Raw genomic sequence first — 26,333 nt, forward strand, 5'->3', positions numbered from 1 at the left:
TAATAACAGTAAGCAATAACATTTCCAAAGTAACCTTCCTAACACTGAATGCATGCGAGACTCAACACATTCTTTCTGTTGTGTGACTGTGTGGAATTTCTTTGAATTGCCATGAATTTAATTCCACTTCCTGTCATTCCAATTCAAATTCAATTCAACGTCCTGTGGGGCGGAGTAAATTCAATTCAAATTCAAATTCATGAATTGAATGGAGGCCAATTCTGAAATTCTGAATTTTGCACAAGCCTGCTCAATACCTACAGTATACAATTACATTGTAACAAGGACACCTTAAAATAAAGTGTAACCAAAACAGAAAAATTATTTTACAATATTATTGTTTTTACAATATTACTGTTTATTGATCAATTAAATCGGCTCCCTGAGATGAGGGAACGAGTATTGCATAAGGCTAGCTTACGCTATGTAAAAACTCCTTTTCTCGAGAAAATTTAAGACAATTTTTTAAAACACAGTGCAGCTACACAGCATACACAGATGAGCGACTAGCGCGGCCATTGGCTGTGCTGCGACAATTGCATGAACCAATGGCAAGGCGGCTCATACGTGCAAACCAATCAGGCCGCTTCGCACCTTAGCGCGTCAGAGCCCACCAGAATGGGCTTGGCTTATGGCTATACAAGCACCCATTCTTTGCCAAGGAACTCAGATTTTATCTCCTTCAGCAAACACTCCACTTCGCTGAACTCTGGATAGAAGCTTTCGCCGCCGTCGACAAGCTTTCAGCGGAACAAGCCTTCTGCTATTCAGCCCTGAGGACGCCGGCTTCCTGGGTTCACCGGACGCCGCCTTCAGCCCGCTGTTCTGCTGTGCCATCCGGCATGCCATATTCTTTAATGCTAGTGTGCTCGCTGTTGCGTCACAGCGGTTAGGGTTAGGGATTAGGGGCCGCAATTTTTTTAAACGCAGTGCAGCTACACAGCATACACAGATGAGCGACTAGCGCGGTCATTGGCTTTACGAACGTATGGCGAGGCGGCTCAGACGTGCGAACCAATCAGAATGGTTGACCAGAACGGGCATGGCTTATGGTTATATAAGCACCCATTCTTTGCCAAGAAGCTCAGGTTTAATCGACTGAAGCGATCCCCTGATCAAAGCACAGTGGCACGGTGGGTTACGCAATACTCATTCCCTCATCTCAGGGAACCGAGGTTACGTAAGTAACCGAGACCTTCCCTTTCGAGAGGTCTCTCGTATTGCGTAAGGCTAGCTTACGCTATGGGAACCCCCTTCAAAACTCCGTGCGTGCTTAACTTCGCTCTGTTCAGTAGCCTAAGGCAAGATGTCAGAGGCTTATAGAAAAGTAAAGTATGAACCCAATAAAAGCCAGTCCGTGACGGGCTTCGTATAGGGAAAAACAAGGAATGGGCCTAATGAGGGCCAAACCATTTAGAATGTATAAATATAAGAACCATAGTTAGAATTTAGCCAGGACCGGATTAGGGTTGCAAAATTCTGGGAATTTTCAAAGATGGAAACTTTCCATGGGAATTAATGGGAATTTAAGGGAATTAACAGGAATTTATGGGAATAAACGGGAATAAACTGGGAATTTTCGAAGTTGAGGGTTGGCTCTTCATAGGGAACTTAAATATAGTTGAGGAAAGTATATTTTAGCATAATCTTGACTAAAACAAACAGATGCCATTCAAATACACTTGAATATCCATGCCATTCCTCAATCACATGCACATAGTACACTGCTTACTGCATGGCTATTGAGACCACACCCCCTACTGGCACTGTGCATGCCTCCATCACATGTACAGAAGCCCAAAGCACAAGACTATTGAAGGCACACATTTGAGCCTGTGGACTAAACAAAGTGAAGAACGTTTTGATGATATTATGGGGAAATATATTTATTAAATGTTTAAATTGCAAATATCACATACAAGTGAATTCATCTAGTAGATAGCAAGCTGATAAGTTAGATGCTAAATAAGCTAGCATAACTTTATTTACCACATAAGGCAGATGCTAGCTACCTCATGTGGCTGTTTTTCTAAATAATTAAAACTTGTTCTGTTCTACTCACAAATAAATCTGTTGAAATATCTGTTGAAAACATTTTGCATGGATGTTTTCTTATGACTTCTGTTTATATTTATGCTTGGATATAATACAATGATCGATTACATTACAATTGATTCCCAGTTAGTTCCCCTAAATTCCCATTAATTCCCATAATTCCCATGGAAAATTTCTAATATGGAATATTTCCAAAATTCCCCAGCTTAACTTCCCATGGAAATTTACCGAAATTTTTTCGCCCCTTTGCAACCCTAGACCGGATATGTATCAGGCCCTAAAGCTCAGGAGGTTTGTGCTTACACATCTTGTATTGAAAGAACCCTCGCTTGCAAAGCAGGAACTTCCAAGTTATAATACCTCCAGGTTATAATACCTCATATCTCAAATGTGGATGACGAGGCCCAGCCGGCCGCCGCACAGATATCTTCAATAGGTATTCCACTTGACCAAACCTAAGATGAGGCCATACCTCTCGTGGAATGAGCTCTAACGCCTAAGGGGCAATGAAGGCCCTTAGACTCATAAGCCAGCGTGATAGCATCAACTATCCAGCGCGATAATCTTTGCTTTGAAACGGCGAGCCCCTTGGTGCGGCCGCCAAAGCATACAAAAAGCTGTTCCGACTGTCTGAATGAGGCAGAACGCTCCAGATAAACTCTGAGAGCCCTGACGGGACAGAGTAAATTCGCGTCTCTGTCATCCTCTGGTGAAGGAAGAGCTGCTAGTGAAATAACCTGTTCTCTGAACAGAGTCGAGAGCACTTTAGGAACATAGCCATGCCTTGGCTTAAGGACGACTCTGGAGTCGTTAGGCCCAAACTCAAGGCAGGATGCGCTTACTGATAGCGCATGTAAATCGCCCACTCTCTCGACTGAAGTGAGCACCAGTAAGAGAGCGGTTTTGAGCAAGAGATGCTTCAGGTCCGCAGACTGAAGCGGCTCAAATGGGGCCCCCTTCATTGCTTCCAGGACCGTGGAGAGGTCCCAGATAGGCACAGAGGGGGTTCGCGGATGGTTTAGCCACCTTGCCCCTTTAAGGAAGCGCATGATGACGTCGTTTCTTCATAGTGATTGTCCGGCCACAGGAGCGTGAGATGCTGTTATGGCCGCCACATATACTTTGAGCATGGAGAGGGTGCGACCCGCGTCCAAGAGCTCTTGCAAAAAGGCGAGTACACTTAGTACTTCGCACAAGTAGGGGTCCAGGCTCCGTGCTGTGCACCAGGCAGAGAACACCACCCATTTCTGAGCGTAGAGGAGCCTAGTCGAAGGCACTCTTGCTTCAGTGATGGTTTTTAGCACCCTATCCGGGAGATACCCGGGTACCCGTTGAGGAGCCATGCATGAAGGGCCCACAAGTTGGGACGGGGTTACCAGATTTTCCCATTCGCCTGCGTGAGGAGATCTCTCCTCAGTGGTATTGGCCATCAGGCTGTTTCTAGCAGTTGTGCCAACTCGGAGAACCATAACTGGGTCTTCCAAAGAGGGGCTATTAGTAGCACTGCACACTTGCTTTCCCTGATCCGTTCGATGACCTGTGGTAGCATTGTGACCGGATGAAGTGCATATAGCGGATGGCTCGGCCAGTTGTGGGCTAGCGTGTCCTTGCTTTTTGAGAAAAATGTTCGGTAATGAGCATTGTCTTCTGAGGCGAAGAGGTCGATCTCTGCCTCACCGAAGATGCTCCATATCAGCTGAACCGTCTGCAGGTGAACAGACCATTCACCTGGGGGAACATTGTCTCTGGATAGCATATCCGCACCCTGGTTCAGAATGCCTGGCACATGAGCTGCCCTCAGAGAGCGCAGGTTGTGCTGAGCCCATAGAATGAGACTCCTGTCCATGGCGTGCAGGTTGTTTGACCTGAGACCGCCCTGGCGATTTATGTAGGACACCACTGTCATGTTGTCCGTCCAGACCAGGACGTGGTGGCCTTTTAGATATGGGAGAAAAGCTTTCAGTGATAGAGCAACCGCTCTCATCTCTAGACAGTTTATATGTAGGCACTACGGCCAGAGACGGGCTTGCCCTCGTAAAGGGCCCCCCCAACCTAGGTTGGAGGCGTCTGTCGAGATCACTTTTCTCCTCGAAACCACACCCATACTCACGCCTGACTGATACTAGTTTGCTGCTTTCCAGGGAGCCAGGGCTTTGATACAGCCGTGGTTCGCTCTGATTTGTAAGTGGCCAAATCACCACGCGTGAGCCGGTACTCTGGGTTTTAGCCAGCGCTGGAGATGGCATATGTGCAGTAGTCCAAGCTGAAGTACTGATGATGCTGAGGCCATGAGACCCAACTTCTCTGAAGGATGCCGCTAGGCGTTGAATGGTGAGCGTGCACTCTGATGTAAGGCGCGCTTTCATTTGTAAAGTCTATCACTGTACCCAGGAAAGAAATACCCTGGCTGGGAGACAGTGTGCTCTTGGAAGCACTGATCCTTAGACCCAGGCATTGTAAATGGCTGAGGAGCCAGGATCTGTGAGTTATCAACTGTTCCTCCGATTGGGCTATAATCAGCCAATCGTTGAGGTAGTTTAACACTCGCACTCCCAGCTGTCTCAGGGGGGAGAGTGCTGCATCCATGCACTTCGTAAATGTACGAGGTGCCAGTGATAGTCCGAACGGTAGTACTGTGTACTGGTAAGCCTGCCCCTCGAAGGCAAATCTCAGGAATGGCCTGTGATGGGGCGATATTTGAATGTAAAAAATAAGCATCTTTCAGATCCACTGAGAAAAACCAATCCCCTGGGCGAATTTGCGCAAAGATTTATCTGGTTGTCAGCATCCTGAACGGGCATATCATAAGCGCTTTGTTCAGGTGTCTGATGTCTAGGATGGGCCTGAGGCCACTGTAAAAGTCCAACTCGCTTTGTGAAAGAGGGACTGGTTCGACAGCTCCCTTTTCTAACAGTTTCGACACTTCGGTGCGAAGGATGTGCGCCACATCTCTTCTCACTGTTGTTTCGACCACGGCTCGAACGCGCGGGGGTCTGCGAGCAAACTGTAGCGAGTAGCCTCGTTTTATTATGTTCGACACCCATACTGATATACCGCATAGCTAGGGGTTGAATGAAAACTGGGGACGGGCTGCTCTGTGACAGCCGTCTTGTAATGATATGTGAACAGCACGTATGTGCAGGGGCACGTGCATTACAGCGGGCACACCTTTCATCACATCTCCAGTGCGAGCTGGATGGAGAACTGAAACTGTGGGAACAGTTTTCAAGTCTAGGGGTGCGTACTTCATAGTGGGCACACAACCTACATTTATTACTTCTCCCACACGAACTGGGGGGAGAATTGGTACTGTGGGGGCAGTGCTTATGTGTAGGGGTGCATACTGCATAGTGATCACACGCACCACATTCATTACCCTTCCAGCGTGAGCTGGAGGAGAGTTTGATACTGTGGGAACAGCGCTTGTGTGCAGGGGTGCGTATTGTATAGTGGACACATGACCTGCATTTATTGCATCCCCAGCGTGAGCTGGAGGACAGGTTAATACTGTGGGAACAGTGCTTGTGTGTAGGGCTGCATACTTTATCGTGGGCATGTGACCTACATATGACAGACAGAAAAAAGCTCTTTTCGTGCTTTATTTGTGTCGCCGTAAAAACTGCGTTTGTTTGCAGGTGTGCGTGTTTTATAACAGACCCATTTACTGCAACGACGCTTTTTGGAGAGTGGCCCGGCCTCGGCGGGATTCAAACTCTCTCTCTTTCTTCCTAAGGCTAGGAAGGCTTACGAGGCTCGGGGTCCAACACAATCTTGGGTCGGGGTCCCCGCCTCTCAGGGAACTGCTGGCGCTTTGCAGAGCGAGAGCAGTGACGGACTTCGGCCGCTGGGCGGGGCTGGGAGACCGGAGGCGCTGATTTTACCTGCTGAGGAGGTGGTGCCTTCTTCTGGCGGCTCGAAGCAGAGCTGGAGCATTTTGGGAGAAAGTGATGCATAGCTTGTGACGCTTTCTGAACCTCAGTGTAGCGCTCCACGAACCCTTTGACTGCTGGGCTGAAAAGGCCGGTGGTGGAGATAGGTGAGTCCAGAAAAGCTGCCCTATCTGCGTCCTTCATATCAGCCAAACTCCTTGAGGGGAGGAATCGCCACATAGCCTTTCTCCAGAGCACCGTCTACGGTAGAGAGTGTCGAGGAGAAGGAAGGCTTTAAGCAAGCTGAGTGTGGCGCCTTCCACGATTTCGTCAGCTCGTCATGCACTTCTGGGAAGAAGGGGGCGGGTCTCTGCTGAAGGGCCTGCCGGCGCCCCTGCAGGAACCACTCATCAAGCCTGCTACGTGTGGGCTCATCGGGCAAAGACCACTCGAGCACAAGGTTTTCAAAGGCCTTGGTGAGCACACGGAGAAGCTCTGCATCGATGCTCGTTCTCGCGCTGGCTTGTGTTGATGGAGAGGGGCCTGAAACGAAGCCCGTCGACTCGTCGCATTCAGATGCAGCGATGGAAAGGCTGTCATCCTTTTCGCCCTCCTCGTCTGATGCCCCGAAAGAGACGAGACCTGCCACTCGCAGAGAGGGGCGCTGGTTGGCTATTATGTGTAAACAGGACCGGTGAGGGAGTTTCTCTGGGAGAGAGCGAGGCACGTGGGGACTGGGTCGATCCATCCGCTCTGGCATCCTTTGAGAACGGCGCTTCTTTTTGCGTGGCTCGAGCAAAGGGAGAGAGAAAACAGCCAGTCGAGCCCGCAGGGTGGGGAGATCCATCATGTTGCACTCAGGGCAGCCGCCCTTGGCGAGTGAAGCTTCCACATGGTCGCGGCCTAGACAGGAAGCGCAGAGAATGTGACGGTCCCCGCCGAAGAGAGGGCCTCGGCATGAGACGCAGGTGGTGCGAGGCATTTGAAGCAACGCCCTGGAAATTTAGCTCTCTTAGAAAGTGTGACGTGACTGCGAGCACACTAGCATTAAAGAATATGGCGCACCGGATGGCACAGCAGAACAGCAGGCTGAAGGTGGTGTCCAGTGAACCCAGGAAGCCGGCATCCTCAGGGCTGAATAGCAGAAGGCTTGTACCGCTGAAAGCTTGTCGACAGCGGTGAAGGCTTCTATCCAGAAATCAGCGAAGTGGAGTGTTCGCTGAAGGAGATAAAATCTGAGTTCCTTGGTAAAGAATGGGTGCTTATATAGCCATAAGCCAAGCCCATTCTGGCAGGCTCTGACGCGCTAGGGTGCGAAGCGGCCTGATTGGTTCGCACGTCTGAGCCGCCTCGCCATTGATTCGGGCAGTTGCCGCAGCACAGACAATGACCGCGCTAGTCGCTCATCTGTGTATGCTGTGCAGCTGCACTGCGTTTTAAAAAATTGGCTTCAATATTCTCGAGAAAAGGAGTTTTCCCATAGCGTAAGCTAGCCTTACGCAATTCGAGAGACCTCTTGAAAGGGAACCCATAAGTTCAAATATACTAAACATGGATAAATATTTGAGCAACTGTTTGCTGACAGAATTCATGTCGCCTTGCAAAGAACTAAATATTTATATCAGACTGCACAGCACAGATCCTTTAACACAAACATGAAAATTTGTATAAACAGAGGGATAAAATGTTGTGAAACTCCCTATTACATTCGAAAACAGTCGTTACTGTTGTTGCGGTCAACGGTCTTCCTTTTCTGAGACAGCTGGCAGTACCAGGGCTCTGTTAGAGGCACCAACGACAATGAATTCCCATACACAAAATAAATATATTTGAAATATATTTTCAAAATATATTTTTGGAATATATGCAAATATTTGAAATTGGCCCAATAAATATATTTTAGTTAAATATATATGTTCATATATGTTTTAACTTTTGCAAATTGTTTCATTTGAAATATATAAAACAACAATAAATCTAATAATTGCACTTAGTGTTAGGTACGTGCCACCTAATATGGCCTAATAGTCCTAGGAAAGCAACTATCTGTCATTTTACATTGCAGTCATTTAAATGTAAGTACAGTATTTATTATAGCTGTGTGTCATAATACAGTAGTGAAATATGGTAGCCTACTGTTGTGTAGAGGAATTACTATGATCAAAATACATTTTCGAGCCTTCTTTAGCAAGCTAAACATTTTATGACCATATATTTTGTCATATATTTTACATGTTATAAATGTAAATATACAGAATTTCACACTTAACATCATATATTTTTGTTATATTTCAGAATATATTTCAAAATGATAAATATAAGTGAACAACAATGTATTTGGAATATATGCCACATATATTTTTGACACTTTAAAATATATTGCAATATATATATATTTTTTTTTCTGTATGGGTTAACCGACTCTAACAACAATTTCCTACGATTTAACTCCAAAAAGTTCAGTTAGGATATATTTAATAACTGATCACATTATATAAAATTAATTCCTTTTTCAAAACCCAAGAATACATGGAATAAAAAAAGTGAGAAATTACTTTAGTGATGTTTCCTCACAGCTGAGGTTTAGGTTATGTTTGTCTGACATGATAAGAGTTCCATTCAGGTCCAAAGTAGTGACAGGAGACAAGCACACACAAACACACACACACACACACACACACACACACACACACACAGAGCTGCAGTGGAAGTGCAGATACTATGACTAGACTGGGTTTAAATGAGGCTGAGAGAAGGGCATGCTGGAAAACATAGCCTATCCCATGTTCCAAAGTTGTGGGAAACACTGATACTGCGTTGTAATTGCAAACTCACTGAGCTCATCTAAAATCTCTACCTTCAGTGTTGACCCGGACAGAAGGCCGATATCATTTGTCTTGCCACTGGAACTGATGTCGTCAACAGGACACTTTTGAGTCAAAATAAGCAGAGTGGATTTCCTCTGAGTGATCAAAGTTAAAAGGCTGCCTTGATTCGTCATTTAATGAACTCATTTGTTATGTAACTAATGTCAGTTAAAGCCTTCATTGTAATTAAAAAGATTCAAGATTCAAGCCATATACCCCATAATCATAAGGGATGTTTAAGACATCGTGGCTTTTAATTGTTAGCATGGCAAACAACTGTTAAGCCAGGAAAGGGTATATGCTAGAACAAGTCTGCTAAATACATAATCACAATGTCACAAGGGAGAAGAGAGGACCCAAGAGCGATAGCAGGTAAATAGTCTTTTAATGTAACAAAGGAAATGAGCCGCAAATGGGCTTTCAAACTGAAAAGTACTCCTTGATAAATGGCAACATAAACAGCAGTAGACCCTGGGCTGGGTAAGAAAGTCCGCGAGAGTTCACAGAGCGAAACCGGCAGCAGCAGCAGATAGACGAGACACCGGACCGATCACAGCCTTCAACAGCAGGGTAGCTGGGCAAAGCACAGGTTAGCATACATATAGCCAGAAAAGGTCGACGAGACAAGACCGCATCAGGCAGGACAAGACCAGGAGAGAGTTTGGTTGAGAGTACTGATGCATACGTAACCGTAGTTAATAATCTGGCAGAGGAGAAAGGAGAAAAGGGAACTAGAAGTAGTAACGCTAATCAGAGAGAAAGAGGGGACAGGTGTGGAAGAGATGAGTGTAATAGAAACAGGATAATGAGAAACAGCTGAGTATGAATGAAGGCGTGTGGGTATGTGTGTGTCAAGTCAAGTCAAGTCAAGTCAAGTATATTTGTATAGCGCTTTTCACAATACAGATTGTATCAAAGCAGCTTCACAGTATTAAATTAAAATAACGTGTGTAATGGAGATGTGTGTGTGGGAGTGTAACAGAGGGTGTGTGTGTGTGTGTGTGTGTGTGTAATGGAGATGTGTGTGTGGGAGTGTAACAGAGGGTGTGTGTGTGTGTGTGTGTGTGTGTGTGTGTGTGTGTGTGTGTGTGTGTGTGTGTGTGTGTGTGTGTGTGTGTGTGTGTGTGTGTGTGTGTGTGTGTGTGTATGTGAGTGTGTGACCAGAAGAGGGAGGAAGAGATAGAGAAGGATACCAGTTCATGACACACATAAGTATTAGACCCAGGCAATATATCAAATATTTACAATATATTCATGGTGATTCAGCTGGCCAAATAAAATAAGGCAACACTGTGAATATTGCAATTATTTTAAAGCTTTTTATTTTGACCAATAAGTTTCCATGTCATGTGGCTTTGTGTTGTCACTACTTTCTGTCACGAAGCCAAACTGCATTGGTAACTGTATTTTTTATTTACGTATTTTTATATCCATTTAATTTTATTATTTATTTTTAAATTATGCTTTTGTGTTTTGATATACTATTCAGTTGATTCATTTATTTAGTTTGTAGGGATGCACCGATTCTTTATATTTGAAAGCCGATAACCGATATATTGGCCGAGAAATCTAAATCCAAATTTGTATATGATTTTTCCTGATTCCAAAAACAAAAGTCTCACAATTAAAAGCCATGTCCTAAGCACAAAATTATATATTATGTCTATAATTTCATGTAGTCAATATGACAGACTTGCGCTGCACTTGTTGCACATATTTCAAGCAATTCAAAACCATTGCGGCGAACAGTGCGCATCTGAAGTGTCTCAGCCAAAGGAAATAATCTTTATTTATCGGCTGTAATATATCGACCAAATTTTCTTATCAGGCCAATAACGATGACAATAACAATATTTTACTGCTATATTGTATGTAATTGGTAGAGATTTTGTTGATTTTGGGTAATAATATTTAGGAATTTCAATTTGAACTAGATTTACTGTACTTTATACCTTTCATTAAATGATTCCAGAGAAAGTACATAAACATTGAGAAAAAGAATATCATCAAAAGATAGAAAGATGGACTCTTATTTTGTTAGTCAGAAAGGAACCTTAACTAGTTCCTTTGCTTTGCCAGTTTGGGTGAAGCATATGTAGCATGATTAGTTTCAGATTTAGCCAGATAATTCAGACTGCCTTAGTGATGCTATTAGTGTTTCTTTTGTCTATATGAAACACAGTATATATCAGCTTTATGTAGACAGGCATCAGTATAATTAGAGCTACAGCCAAAAAAAAAGCTATTAATTGGATCACAGGTTGGTCATGTGAGGTAATGACATCACCAGTATGAGGTAATATATAGTGAGCATTTGGATATAGACTGTGTCCAAAACCAAATGCAGCAGATTTTTTGGATTACCTGGCATACAGATGCAATGGAAGCCTCCAATTTGATCCAAACAGGTAGCATCATTCTGGCATGGGCTGGACATGCACTCGTTTATGTCCAGTTCACATCGAGCACCCACATATCCCTGCAGACATTTACACTGGAAGGAACCTTTTGTGTTTATACACTTTCCAGCATGTTTACAAGGGTTTGCACCTAAAAAAGAGACACAAAACGCCTTTAAAAATCCATCATTCGATCACTAATACATTCAGGTTGGCAGGGTGTTTTAAGTGGTTGCTAGGGTGTTCTGGGTGGTTTCTGTGTTGTTCAAGTGTTCATTTTATTCAGGTGTTTTTTTTAAAGAAGCCATTACTCACCCAGTGAGCATTCGTCAAGGTCTCGGTCACAGGCTGGGCCAACATAACCCGGAGGACAGGTACAGATGGCCTTGCCGTTGATTGGGTTGGTGTCACAGTTTGAGCCTTTCTGACATGGGTTACTAATGCAAGCATCATCCAGGTGACACAGCAGACCTAAGACATTGATACACACAATAAAAATTAGCTTGTACAGAAATTTATGACAATAAAAATGAGTAAATGTCTCCTATTTAAACAGCATGGCAGGTTTTAAAGACCTCATGAAATCGAAACAAATGTTGGTTACACTTTATTTTAAGGTGTCCGTGTTACAGTGTAATTATACATTTAAGTACTGAGTAATAATAATTTAACTACATGTACTGACTATAGGGTTAGGTTCGGGGCTTGACATTAACTTTTTTGCTCCCCAGCCACTGTGGCTAGTGGTTTTCCAAAGATATCAGCTATATCAACATTTTCACTGGCCACAATTTTGGCATCAATACCATTGGGTAAATCTGTCATTTAGATATTTTTTTATATTATCTCATAATTTGGCAGCAAGCATATTAGGCTGCTGTCACTTTAAGACCTGACGCACAGATCCATTATACTGTTACACATGCATTTTCTTTCTCAACTCTTTACATGCACTTAAAACATAACTGACTGTGTTTACATGAATACTCGCCAAAACCAGCATTTTTTTTTACATTATTTTGTGTGTTTTTGACTGTTTAAGTGCAATAAGCAGTGAAAAAGAACTCAATTTAGTACTGAGAGGCACAAAAGCACAAAAGCTGAAGGAATGAGTAAAATTATGCACAATATGCGCAATCATATGCCCGGGCAATTCATTCCAAGCAGATGAGACGAGTGAGAGAGGGGAGGCAGGTTTGTGTGTCAACTCACTGTCAGAGAGATGAGAAAGCACAGCTTGTATCATGTATCAATTCTGCGGAAAATTTGTATTGGAAGCGTTTCAGATATTTCGGTATCGATATTTATTGAAAAATCTATATTATTGACAACACTAAATTGCACTTAGTTTATTATTTCAGATGATTTTTAAAAGACTACAACTGAAACATGCATATATTATATGTATAATTCAACCTGCCAAATTGGCTAGTAGGAGTGACTGCGTTACATGACACTGCTGAACTCCACACGCATGATACCAAACCCTGATTAGGTGTGGTTTAGGTTAGTTGCATGCAATTATGCACAATTTATAGTATTTACTATAGCAACTACATGTAAGATGTGTAACAAGAACACTGTAAAATAAAGTGTTACACACAGGGCTTGACATTAACACCCGCCAACCCGCCAAATGCGGGTGGATTTTGCTCGTGGCGGGTAACGCAGTCACTCCAACTAGCCACTTTGGCGGGTTGAATAATTGTAGTCTTTTCAAAAGGCATCTGAAATAAGTGTGACACTACGACACTACAAATCCCATAGGGCTGTCAACGAATATTCTAAATTAGAATATATATTCGAATAGTTTTAAAAAACAGAATTTCGAAGGTGAAAATTAATATTCGAATGTGGAAAAACGCCCGCGGTAGCAGAGGCGCGGCTGTCTGCTTTGCGAGTGGGCGCGCTGCCTGAGGGATCATTTTATTTAACGTTAAACAGAAACATTTCTGAAGTGTAGGCTACTGTACTGACTGAATAGATATTGCATGAATAAGGTAGATACAGCAGTTTCATGCACTGCAGGCTTCCACTGGTTTGATTATTTACCGTTTCATGTCAAGGAAAAGTTCCATGTTTACCACAGCACAGCTCGCTCGGAGCGTTCAATGTCGGTTCTACTGTAAAACTTCAATTAATGTTAATAATATTTGTTTCAATCACTGAATGAAGCCTGCTATATAAGAGTCGCGACCTTAAATTGCTTGCACAAAACGTACTCGGTTACTAACGTAACCTCTGTTCTCTCTAGAGAGGGAACGAGTATTGCGTAAGCTAGCTTACGCTGCGGGAAAGTCTCCTTTCACGAGATACTGAAGCCAAAAATTATCCTAATTTTTTAAAACTTGTCAACGCAGTGCGGCAGCCTGCAGACCTAGGGCAAGCGAGTCGCGTGCCCATTGGCTGCTCTGCGGCAACTGCAGCAGCCTATGGCTGAGCCTTGCGCGTGACGTCACGTCCAATGAGCGCGCTTGGCGCGCTTAGTGCGTCACAGCCCGTCATTAGGGGTGTGGCTTAGCGTATATAAGCAAGGAACAGAGGCTGCTTCGCTGGTTTCTGTCGCATGAAGCGAAAATGAGCTCGTGGCGAGAGCACGGCGGGTTACGCAATACTCGTTCCCTCTCTAGAGAGAACAGAGGTTACGTTAGTAACCGAGTACGTTCTCTTACGAGAGGTTCTCTCGTATTGCGTAAGCTAGCTTACGCTGCGGGAACACCTTTGTCAACGCCGTGCGCGCGCCCAGCATCCTGAATGAATTCCCATGGGGAGCCCAGGGGACGCGAAGCGGAGCTGGGCGGCCAAGATACCACAGTACATAAGCACATAATATGGGGCAGGGAGCGGCACAGCCGGTCCAACTAACACTTCCATATAGTGTAGCTCAACCAGTAGAGCTAAATCAGCAGCGTAGCCCGCGCACAGACAGTGGGCTGGCTTACGCGAGACTTAGACTGATAGCACTTTGGCCTGCAAAGCGGGGACTTCCAGGTTGTAAAACCTAACAAATGTGGAGGGGGAGGCCCAGCCTGCCGCTGCACAAATGTCATGAATGGGAATCCCACTGGACCACGCCCACGATGAGGACATGCCTCTGGTGGAGTGTGCCCGAATGCCCAAGGGGCACTGCAGGTTTTTAGATGCGTAAGCAGCTGCGATAGCATCGACTATCCATCTGGACAGGGTGTGTTTCGAGGCGGCGAGACCCTTGTTGCGCCCACCAAACGAAACAAAAAGCTGCTCTGAACGCCTGAAGGCGGCGGAGCGCGAAATATAGCTTCTCAGCGCCCTAACTGGGCAGAGGAGGTGACTATCTGCCTCGCAGCCAGTATTCGGCAGGGCTGAAAGGGAAATGACCTGCGCTCTGAAGGGAGTGCCCAAAATTTTTGGGACGTACCCATGCCTCGGTCTGAGAATAACTTTAGAGTCATTGGGTCCGAACTCGAGGCACGCAGCGTTAGTGGATAACGCGTGAAGGTCTCCCACACGTTTTACTGAAGACAGTGCTATCAGAAAAACGGTTTTGAGCGTGAGGTATTTCATATCCACAGTTTCTAAGGGTTCAAAGGGATGTGCTTTCAGTGCGTCTAAGACCAGTGAAAGATCCCACATAGGAACCGAAGGGGGTCGCGGGGGGTTCATCCTCCTCGCTCCTCTAAGGAAGCGGATGACAAACTCGTTCCTTCCTAATGCGCGGCCCGGCTCTGAAACAGAGAGCGTAGAAATGGCCGCGACATAAACTTTGAGCGTGGAGGGGGACCTGCCCGCGTCCAGTAGCTCTTGAAGGAAGCACAATACTTGCGAGACCCCACATGTCTGTGGATTGAGCCCTTTGGTAGTGCACCATTTGTTAAACACAGACCATTTAGACGTGTAGAGCCGCCTCGTGGAGGGGGCTCTAGATTGTATGATCGTGTTCATCACCCCTTCTGGTAGATCAGCATGTAATTGTTGAGGCTCCATGCATGCAGAGACCAGTGCTCTGGGTGGGGATGCCAAATCGAGCCGCGGGCTTGAGAGAGAAGGTCTCTCCGCACCGGAATCGGCCAAGGGGCTGAGTCTGCCAATTGTATGAGTTCCGGGAACCAAGCTTGGTTCTCCCAGAACGGGGCTATGAGGAGCACTGTGTGGCGCGCTTTCCTGACTCTCTCGATGACCTGAGGCAGCAGAGAGACTGGTGGAAACGCATATAGCGGGCCGCTGGGCCAAGACTGGGCCAGCGCGTCCTCGCTCTTCGAAAAGAACGCTGGGCAGTGTGCGTTGTCTTTTGACGCAAAGAGGTCGACTTTCGCTCTGCCAAAGCGGCGCCACAGCGACAGGACTGTTTGGGGGTGTAGAGACCACTCCCCAGGGGGAACGTTGTCCCTGGACAGTCTGTCGGGACCCTCGTTCAGATGGCCAGGCACATGCGATGCTCTCAGAGAGCGCAGAGAGTGCTGAGCCCATACGAGGAGGCGTTCCGTCAGGGCGCAGAGTTGCTTTGATCTGACACCGCCCTGGCGGTTCACATAGGCCACTACTGAAGTGTTGTCCGTGCGGACTAGAACATGGTGACCATGGAGGAAAGGGAGGAAGTGCATGAGCGCTTTCTCGACCGCGAGCATCTCTAGACAGTTTATGTGTAGGAGATTCTCCTGGTCTGACCAGTGGCCAAAGACCGGTCTGCCTTCGAAGAGCGCTCCCCAACCTAGGTTGGACGCGTCTGTTGAGACAACTTTCCGGTGTGAAACCACTCCCATATTCACTCCCGTGTGATACCATTCGGCTGCTAGCCAGGGCTGCAGGGCTGAGACACAGACCTGAGTCACTCTGATTAGCGAGCCGCCGGTCGCCCAGGCTCGATGGGATACGCGCGTTCTCAGCCAGCGTTGAAGCGGGCGCATGCGCAGTAAACCCAGCTGAAGCACTGCTGCAGCTGAGGCCATATGCCCCAGAATGCGCTGAAATGCCTTCAGGGGAACCCGGTCGCCTTCTTTGAAGGATGCAGCGAGGCGCTGGATGCGGCGCGCGCGCTGCTCCGACAATCTGGCCGTCATCGCCACCGAGTCCAGATCTATTCCGAGAAAGGAAATCGACTGCCGGGGCGAGAGCGAGCTCTTGGTCCAGTTGACCGCCAGGCCTAGACCCTCCAGGTGGTCGAGTAGCGCTGTTCTGTGAGACACAAGTTCTGTCTCTGACTGCGCTAGAACGAGCCAATCGTCCAAGTAGTTCAGAATTCGCATTCCCTGACTCCTCAGGGGAGCGAGAGCCGTGTCCATGCATTTCGTAAATGTACGGGGTGCTAAAGACAGGCCGAACGGCAGGACTGTGTATTGATAAGCTCGACCGTCGAAGGCGAATCTCAAAAATGGCCTGTGACGGGGAGTTATCTGGATCTGGAAATAAGCGTCTTTCAGATCGAGAGAGATAAACCAGTCTCCTGGGCGAATTTGCGCGAGGATCTGTCTGGTTGTAATCATCCTGAACGGCCGTCTCATGAGAGCCTTGTTCAGATGTCTCAGATCTAAAATAGGTCTTAATGCTCCGTCCTTCTTGGGAACGAGGAAGTAACGGCTGTAAAAGCCTGACTCGCTCAGGGAAGGATGCACCTGTTCTATGGCCCCTTTTCGCAGCAGCTTTGATATCTCTGCTTGAAGCAGATGTGCTGTTTCCAAACTCACTTTCGTTTCCGTCTGCGCTAGAAAGCGCGGAGGGCGACGAGCAAATTGGAGCGAATAACCGTGTCTTATGGTGTTGAGCACCCATTCTGACGCGCCCTGAATAGCCTCCCATGCTTTTGCATGCATGGCTAGGGGTCGAATGGTCTCTGGGTTCAGATCGCCGCGTTGCGCGGGATGGGGAACCTGTATCAGAGAAGACGGGGCGGCGCACGCGCCGCCGATGCTCGGACACGAGGGCAGAAGAACAGGGCTGGCCGACTGTGCAGAATTTAGTAGCTCGATCTCGGACGATGGAGCGTGAACTGCTGTCAAACAACCCAGGCGCGAGAGCGGCGTGGGGATTATGGTGTCTGAAAGTGGGCGCGCGTGCTCGTGAGCTGGCGCGGGATTTGCACTTATGACACGGCCAGTGTTTGGGGGCTTTATGAGGTTTGCAACCTGTCTGGCAGAGCGAGCAGTGGGCAGGTGTGAGCACAGGGCTGTGGGCACATTCCCTACACTTGATACTCGAGCGGAAAGTTTCCGCTTTAAGAGATAGCGCTCTGGACGCGTTGCCATGGGAACCTGGTCTGTGTGAGGCAGTGAGCACACGGGAGTGGGCACTTTTTCTACACTTAATACCCCTGCGGCTTGAGCCGTGGCAATTTGAGGTAACTGAGTGACAGAGCGAGCAGCGAGTAGTTGTGAGCACGGAAGTGTGGGCACATTTACTACATTTAGTACTCGAGCGGTGTGAGGCCGCTTTATGAGAGAGCGCTCTGGGCGCGTTACCATGGGGATTGTACTTGTGTGAGACAGTGAGCACATGGGTGTGGGCACATTTTCTACACTTAAAGCACTTATACTCTTTTTGAGATTTATCTGGGTCGCCGTGAAAACGGCGTTTGTGTGCAGGCGAGCGAGTGTTAATACTGGCTCGTTGGCTGTGGTGTGTGCTGCTGCAGTAGCCTGAACATAGGGGACTGACAGAGCTGTGCGTTTTGATGGCGGTCCGGCCGTAGCGGGACTCAACCATCTTTTCCTCCTTGCGGATGCTAGGAGGACTTCGCGGGCTCGGGCTTCAACGCGATCTTGGGCCGCGGGCCCCGTGGGGGCGGCGGTCTGTGACGGCTGGTCGAGCGCGACCTGGGGCGATTGCCCTGGCGTCGCTGCGAAGCGCTGGGGGGCCTGGAAGAGCGCTGGTTAGAGCTGCGCACAGGAGGCTGCGTTTGAGGGCGGCCTGTGGCTGAGCTCGAACGGCGGGGCAGGAAGAGGTCCATCGCCTGCGACGCCTTCTGCACTTCAGAGAACCGATCCACAATTCCGCTGACCGCAGGGCCAAAGAGGCCGGTGGGCGAGAGTGGTGCGTTCAGAAACACAGCGCGCTCTGACTCACTCATGTCCGCGAGCGTCAACCATAGATGTCTGTCGATGACGGTGAGCGCGGCCATGGATCTGCCGATGGCTTGAGTAGCGGTCTTGGTAGCGCGCAGCGCGAGATCCGTAGCGCGGCCGGCGAGAGCTGAGGTGGTCCTGCAGGCTTTAGACGGCAGGGCAGACTTTGAGCGCCATCTAGCAGACGGCGGGCAAAGGTGCGTTGCCACAGCATCCTCAACGGCGGGGATGCCGTTATAGCCGTTCTCGGCGGCTCCGTCCACCTGGGAGAGAGCCGAGGAGACTGGCGGGCGGAGTCTGGTGGAGAACGGAGCGTTCCAGGACTTAGAGAGCTCAGCGTGGAGCTCAGGCAGGAAGGGTGCTGACCTAGAGGCAGGCGCAGGGCGGCGGCTAGGCAGAAAAAACCCGTCAAGGCGATTGGGCTCCGGCTCCTTAGGTGGGGACCAATCCAGTCCCATTCTCTCGACCGCTAAAGTGAGGAGGCGGAGAAGCTCTGCGTCAACACTAGCGCGGGTTCGAGAAGACTCCAGAGTCGAGGGGGCGGAGCGGTGAGAGCCCGACCACTCCTCGCTGTCGGACGCGAGCAGAGAGCAGCTGTCAGCGGCATCATCTGCATCGTCCCCCAGGGCGACGGCAGTGCGGGCAGTGGCCGGCCGCTGCGCGTTGGTGAAGGGTGGGGGGGAAGGAGAGAGCGAGGCTCGCGGGAGAGGTTCCGGCGAGCGCTCAGCTGTAGCGTCCAGTTCCGGCGGCCTTTGAGAGCGACGTTTCTTCTTTCGTGGCCCGGAAGAAGCGGCCGGAGAAGGTGGAGTTCCTTCAAAGTTAGCGAGTCGAGCCCGTAGGGTCGACATCGGTAACTCCTCACACTGTTCGCAGCCGCCCTCGGAGAGAGCGCGAACAGCGTGGTCAAAACCCAGGCAGAGAGCGCACAGCACGTGGCGGTCTCCGTCGCTGAGCGAGGCTCTGCACGAGCCACAGGATGTGCGAGGCATTTGAAACAACGCCTCGCGCTCTTTTAGATGCAAGTGTGTCGCGGCGGACACACAAACACACAAAAACAGAGCAGAAAAGGATATATATGCCGGATGGCGCAGCAGGCAGGGAAGGCTGAAGGCGGCGAGCGGCCGGCGTCCTCAGGCTGAGATCCTCGGCGTGCTGGTCGCTGGATTCGACGGCGGCTTCCTCGGAGATCAGCGATGCGAAGAGCTTCGCTGAAGAGACAGAAATCAGCGAAGCAGCCTCTGTTCCTTGCTTATATACGCTAAGCCACACCCCTAATGACGGGCTGTGACGCACTAAGCGCGCCAAGCGCGCTCATTGGACGTGACGTCACGCGCAAGGCTCAGCCATAGGCTGCTGCAGTTGCCGCAGAGCAGCCAATGGGCACGCGACTCGCTTGCCCTAGGTCTGCAGGCTGCCGCACTGCGTTGACAAGTTTTAAAAAATTAGGATAATTTTTGGCTTCAGTATCTCGTGAAAGGAGACTTTCCCGCAGCGTAAGCTAGCTTACGCAATACGAGAGAACCTCTCGTAAGAGAACTCTTGATCAGCACTCAACATTTGCTTATTGTTGTTGTTCATTTAAACTGCACAGAGCGCGTGACGCCTCATTCATGCCGCAAGACCTCCAGACACGCGTAAACGCGTCTTTACACTCGCGCCAGACGCTCTATTCGTGTTTGGTGTGAACGCAGCTTGAGGGAGGGCGAGAGAGAGAAAGAGTGCCTGCGAGTGAGCGAGCTAGAGTGAGTGAGGTCTGCGGTCTTGGCCATTGGTTGATTTACTTGTTTTCGTGTAGGTAATACGTTGTCAAATATGTTTAAACTTAAATAAACTACCTATACAAGTAGTTATGTCTCTTTGTATTAATGTGTCCTGTTATTGACGTAATGCGCGTCATTGACATGAGCAAACAGATGTTCGAATAGTTCGAATATAAGCTATGTGTTTTTTTTTAGAGGGAATATTCGAAGGTCATTTTTGAGCAATTTTGACAGCCCTAATGAGTATTGTCGCTAGTGACCGACAACAAAGAATCGAAGAGACAGCTAGCTGCCCTGCTGGAGTTATGTTGTATGCCGGTGGAGCAATGTGGCAACATATAATACATAATACATGGTTTTATTTTAAAAAAGGAGCTTTACACACAACCTTATCAGAGCTAATGATAATGACCTGTATTGTTATATATTTATGTGGTCTTGATTTGGGTGGATGTAACAATGGTTTTACATTTAAAAGGGTTGTAAATCTAGTTCAAGTAAATTTTAGCACGCCATAGTCCACTTTTATCAGGTAATTTCACAACAACAAAAATGTGGCTAGTAAAAATGCTGTGTGGCTAGTAACTTTGGAAAACCACTAGCCACATTGGCTAGTGAGGAAAAAAGTTAATGTCAAGCCCTGGTTACACATAATGTCATGACACTTAATCCATGGCTATTAGCTTTACATCATCTATGTGCAAGTGTACATAAGAACTAAATTAATTTTAGCAGATTAAAAAAGCAAATTGATATGTCCCATCTTAACTTCTTTTTCAATAGAAAATAAGTAAAATAAGTGGTCCATTAAACTAAAAATAGGGTCTTTAAATTATCTTCAGTGGTTTTGCTCAAAGCTCTCATAAAGCTAATGCTCCAATAAAAGAAATGAGTGCCTCAAAACAAGATTCAGTTGCATGTGAAAAAACTATGCACACCTGTGCGCCCGTGAGGACATTCACAGGAGAAGGAGGCCACCCGATCATGACATGTGGCTCCTGCATTGCAGGCAGCATTTGCGCAGTCATCGATGTTCTCGCTGCAGTCATCCCCTGTCCAGCCGTTCACACACACACAGTTGTATCCCCCCTGCGTGTTCAAGCATGTACCACCGTTCTGGCAGGAATTGGGCATCAGATCGCACTCGTTGACATCTTTGGTACAGAACTGACCTGAGGAATTAATGTACAAATATATATAGCTGTTAATTTCACTGCAAAATACAGCATGTACCTTTCTAAACAGAGATAGGGTTTGAGTAGGCAGTTGGTACCTGTCCACTCTGGCTTGCATTGGCAATTGTAGGTGTTCACTCCATCCACACACGTCCCTCCGTTAAGGCAGCGATGGTCTGGACAGTCATCAATGTTCTCCTCGCAGTTCTGACCACTAAAGCCTGGACAGGAAGAAGCGATTTCATCAAAAATGTTCTTAAAAATCTAGTTTCAAAAGCCAGAAGCAACAAGATTGTTTACATGCCCATATCAGGCACTGGCCATATTTTTGAGCAGCAAATCAGCATATTAGAAAGATTTCAGAAGGATCATGTGACACTAAAGACAGGAGTAATGATGCTGAAAATTCAGCTTCGCATCACAGGAATGAATTACATTTTTAAAATACATCGTAATAGAAAACAGTGGTAACACTTTATTTTGCAGTGTCCTTGTTACATGTACTTACAGTAGTAATAACTAAATTATGAATAATTACATTAAACTAACCCAAAACAAGACCCTAATCCTAACTCTATAGTAAGTACATGTTAATATTACTCAATACCTAAATGTACAATTATATTGTAACAAGGACACCTTAAAATAAAGTGTAACCAAAACAGCAATAATATTTTTACAATATTACTTTTTGATCAAATAAATTCAGCCTTGCTGAGCATAAGAGACTTCTTTCAAAAACATAAAAAAATCTTACCAAACACAAAGTTTTGAACGATAGAGTACCTATACAATTTTATTCCACAAATGAAAGTGAGCCCAGATCTGAATTTTTTCAAATGTCAGAGATTTTTGCTGTTCACAGTATCATCCAAACCACGTGAACATAGCTTGTAACTTTCGAGCAGGGTGAATTAAAAAATCAGCACTAAACACATATATGTCTCGGTTACTAACGCAACCTCGGTTCCCTGAGATGAGGGAACGAGTATTGCGTAAGGCTAGCTTACGCTATGGGAAAACTCCTTTTCTCAAGAATATTGAAGCCAATTTTTTAAAACGCAGTGCAGCTACACAGCATACACAGATGAGCGACTAGCGTGGTCATTGGCTGTGCTGCGGCAACTGCACGAACCTATGGCGAGGCGGCTCAGACGTGCGAACCAATCAGGCCACTTCGCACCCTAGCACGCCAGAGCCCACCAGAATGGCCGTGGCTTATGGTTATATAAGCACCCATTCTTTGCCAAGGAACTCAGGTTTAATCGACTGAAGCGATCCCCTGATCAAAGCACAGTAGCACGGCGGGTTACGCAATACTCGTTCCCTCATCTCAGGGAACCGAGGTTACGTTAGTAACCGAGACGTTCCCATTCGAGAGGTCTCTCGTATCGCGTAAGGCTAGCTTACGCTATGGGAACCCCCTTCAAAAAGCCGTGCGTGCTTAACTTCACTCTGTTCAGTAGCCCAAAGCAAGATGACTGATGCTTATAGAAGAGTAAAGTATGAACCCAATAAAAGCCACTCCATGACGGGCTTCGTATAGGGAAAAACAAGGAATGGGCCTAATGAGGGCCAAACCCTTTATAATGTATATACTGTATATAAGAGAACCGTAGTTCGAATTTAGCCAGGACCGGATATGTATCGGGCCCTACACATCTTATACATCTTACACATCTGTGCTTACACATCTTGTATTGAAAGAACCCTCGCTTGCAAAGCAGGAACTTCCAGGTTATAATACCTCATAAATGTGGACGGCGAGGCCCAGCCAGCCGCAGCACAGATATCTTCAATAGGTATTCCACTTGACCAAGCCCAAGACGAGGCCATTCATCTCGTGGAATGAGCTCTGATGCCTAAGGGGCAATGAAGGCCTTTAGACTCATAAGCCAGCGCGATAGCATCAACTATCCAGCGCGATAATCTTTGCTTTGAAACGGCAAGCCCCTTGGTGCGGCCGCCAAAGCATCCAAAAAGCTGTTCCGACTGTCTGAATGAGGCAGAACGCTCCAGATAAACTCTGAGAGCCCTGACGGGACAGAGTAAATTCGCGTCTCTTTCATCCTCCGGTGAGGGAAGAGCTGCTAGTGAAATAACATGTGTGCTCTGAACGGAGTCGAGAGCACTTTAGGAACATAAACATGCCTTGGCTTAACACTAGAACTGCCATGGCGGTCATTTTGACCGTTTTGAATTTTATATCTGCAATAACTTTGTTGAAAAAATAAATAAAATCCTGCTGGTACCTGACTTTTCCTAAAAGTGTCTGTATTTTCATTTAAAATGTTTTTCATATAAATTACACATAAGGCAAAAAAACAAATGAACATATTTACCTATTTCGGCCATAGACGGTCAGATTGACCGCACTGAATTTCGCGGTATTATTATACATATACCAATATACACAACAATAAAATGTGGTAAAAAATACACAAAACATATTCCACAACAAATCATTTAAATGGATTGATATTCAGAACAGAACAAGAATGAAAAAATAACTATAAACAAGCCAAAATGAAATAGGCTACTTTCAAGCGAAAGTGAAAGTAAGCGGCGTTGGGCTCACGTAACTCTCTAATTAGAATAAAAATGTTTCAACATTTGCGATGTATTTGGATGGTAAACTATTCTTTATTATGCTTTGTAGGCTACTTCACTCACGTTCCAATATCGACGGAAAAAATCTTCACATGCGCAAAATGGTACGAATTGTAGGCTACTGACTAAACAGAGCAGTGGATTTTTTATATGTTAGGTTGACTATTTTATTATTATATTTTATTATGGCTATAATGAACAGGCTGCGATGTCAAGATTGCAATGCTGGAATATGGTGTGTGTGTGTAAGGCGCGGGCGCGATCGAACAGTGTAAACATGAAAACAAGCTGCTCCGTCATTTTGGACATCTACGGATATTATTATTTATAGATGTTTAATTAAACTTGTTTAAATGTACAGTTCGGTGTTGTTTTGTTTTTAAAAGATATCCTAATACAATAAATGCATTAATCTCTCAATTGGGTATTTATCATTAAAGATATAGAGTTTGGAATCTAGCGGTCAAAATGACCGCTTGCGGCAGTTCTAGTAGTTATGGAATTCTGGCACTACTAGTGTTAAGGACGACTCTGGAGTCGTTTGGCCCAAACTCAAGGCAGGATGCGCTTACTGATACTGCATGTAAGTCGCCCACTCTCTTGACTGAAGCGAGCGCCAGTAAGAGAGCGGTTTTGAGCGAGAGATGCTTCAGGTCCATAGACCGAAGCAGCACAAATGGGGCCCCCTTCATTGCTTCCAAGACCATGGAGAGGTCCCAGATAGGCACAGAGGGGGGTCGGGAGGGTTTAGCCTCCTTGCCCCTTTAAGGAAGCGCACAATGACGTTGTTTCTTCCTAGTGATTGTCCGGCCACAAGAGCGTGAGATGCTGTTATGGCCGCCACATATACTTTGAGCGTGGAGGGGGTGCGACCCGCGTCCAAGAGCTCTTGCAAAAAGGCAAGTACACTTGGTACTTCGCACGGTCTAGGCTCCGTGCTGTGCACCAGCCAGAGAACACCACCCATTTCTGAGCGTAGAGGCGCCAAATCGAAGGCGCTCTTGCTTCAGTGATGGTTTTTAGCAACCTATCCGGGAGATACCCGGGTCCCCGTTGAGAGGCCATGCATGAAGGGCCCACAAGTCGGGACGGGGATGCCAGATTTTCCTCGGCATGAGATGCAGGTGGTACGAGGCATTTGAAGCAACGCCTCGGAAATTTTGCTCTCTTAGAAAGTGTGACGCGACAGCGAGCACACTAACGTTAAAGAATATGGCACGCCGGATGGCACAGCAGAACAGCGGGCTGAAGGCGGCGTCCGGTGAACCCAGGAAGCCGGTGTCCTCAGGGCTGAATAGCAGAAGGCTTGTTCCGCTGAAAGCTTGTCGACGGTGGCGAAGGCAGCGAAGTGGAGTGTTTGCTGAAGGAGATAAAATCTGAGTTCCTTGACAAAGAATGGGTGCTTATATAGCCATAAGCCAAGCCCAATCTGGCAGGCTCTGACGGGCTAGGGTGCGAAGCGGCATGATTGGTTTGCACGTCTGAGCCGTCTCGCCTTTGGTTCGTGCAGTTGCCGCAGCACAGCCAATGACCGCGCTAGTCGCTCATCTGTGTATGCTGTGCAGCTGCACTGCGTTTTAAAAAATTGGCTTCAATATTCTCGAGAATAGGAGTTTTCCCATAGCGTAAGCTAGCCTTACACAATACGAGAGACCTCTCGAAAGGCAACCCACAAATATGCAAATATACTAGACATGGATAAATATTTGAGCAACTGTTTGCTGACAGAATTCATGTCGCCTAGCAAAGAACTAAATATATCAGATTCCACAGATCCTTTAACACAAACATGAAAATTTGATTGTTTCCCAGTATAAACAGAGGGATAAAATGTTGTGAAACTCCCTATCTTCCTTTTCTGAGAAGGCTTGCAGTACCAGGACGCTGTTAGAGGCACCAGCGACAACGACTTAACCAACTCTAACCACAATGAGTTCACAAAAAGTTCAGTTAGGATATAACTGATCACATTATATAAAATTAATTCCTTTTTAAGGCATAAGGATGTTGTCATTCAGACATTTCCTCACGATAAGCGCAAATATTTTCCTGCCGGTCTGTTCACACACAAACACACACACACAGAGCTGCAGTGGAAGTGCAGATACTATGACTAGACTGGGTTTAAATGAGGCTGAGAGAAGGGCATGCTGGAAAATGTAGCCTATCCCATGTTCCAAAGTTGTGGGAAACACTGATACTGCGTTGTTATTGCAAACTCACTGAGCTCATCTAAAATCTCTACCTTCAGTGTTGACCCGGACAGAAGGCCGGTATCATTTGTCTTGCCACTGGAACTGATGTCGTCAACAGGACACTTGTGAGTCAAAATAAGCAGAGTGGATTTCCTCTGAGTGATCAAAGTTAAGAGGCTGCCTTGATTCGTCATTTAATGAACTCATTTGTTATGTAACTAATTTCAGTTAAAGCCTTCATTGTAATTAAAAAGATTCAAGATTCAAGCCATATACCCCATAATCATGAGGGGTGTTTAAGACACCGTGGCTTTGAATTGTTAGCATGGTAAACAGCTGTTAAGCCAGGAAAGGGTATATGCTAGAACA

At 46.7% G+C, this 26,333-nt stretch overlaps 1 protein-coding gene across 6 annotated transcripts in view; it reads right to left on the reverse strand.

Annotated features, from left to right (window-relative positions):
- LOC311293630 (uncharacterized protein) overlaps positions 1 to 26,333 on the reverse strand; it is an 88,050-nt gene that overhangs the window by 45,849 nt on the left and 15,868 nt on the right. For all 6 annotated transcript variants that reach the window (XM_084414043.1, XM_084414044.1, XM_084414041.1 and 3 more), the window contains exons 5-8: positions 21,258 to 21,380; positions 20,923 to 21,156; positions 11,506 to 11,661; positions 11,156 to 11,341 (exon numbers count right to left, since the gene is read on the reverse strand). In XM_084414043.1, coding sequence (XP_084270169.1) covers positions 11,156 to 11,341; positions 11,506 to 11,661; positions 20,923 to 21,156; positions 21,258 to 21,380 — 699 coding nt within the window. The remainder of the gene's footprint in view (positions 1 to 11,155; positions 11,342 to 11,505; positions 11,662 to 20,922; positions 21,157 to 21,257; positions 21,381 to 26,333) is intronic.

The sequence above is a fragment of the Rutilus rutilus genome (assembly GCF_951802725.1).
Source record: "Rutilus rutilus genome assembly, chromosome: 7".
Taxonomy (NCBI): domain Eukaryota; kingdom Metazoa; phylum Chordata; class Actinopteri; order Cypriniformes; family Leuciscidae; genus Rutilus; species Rutilus rutilus.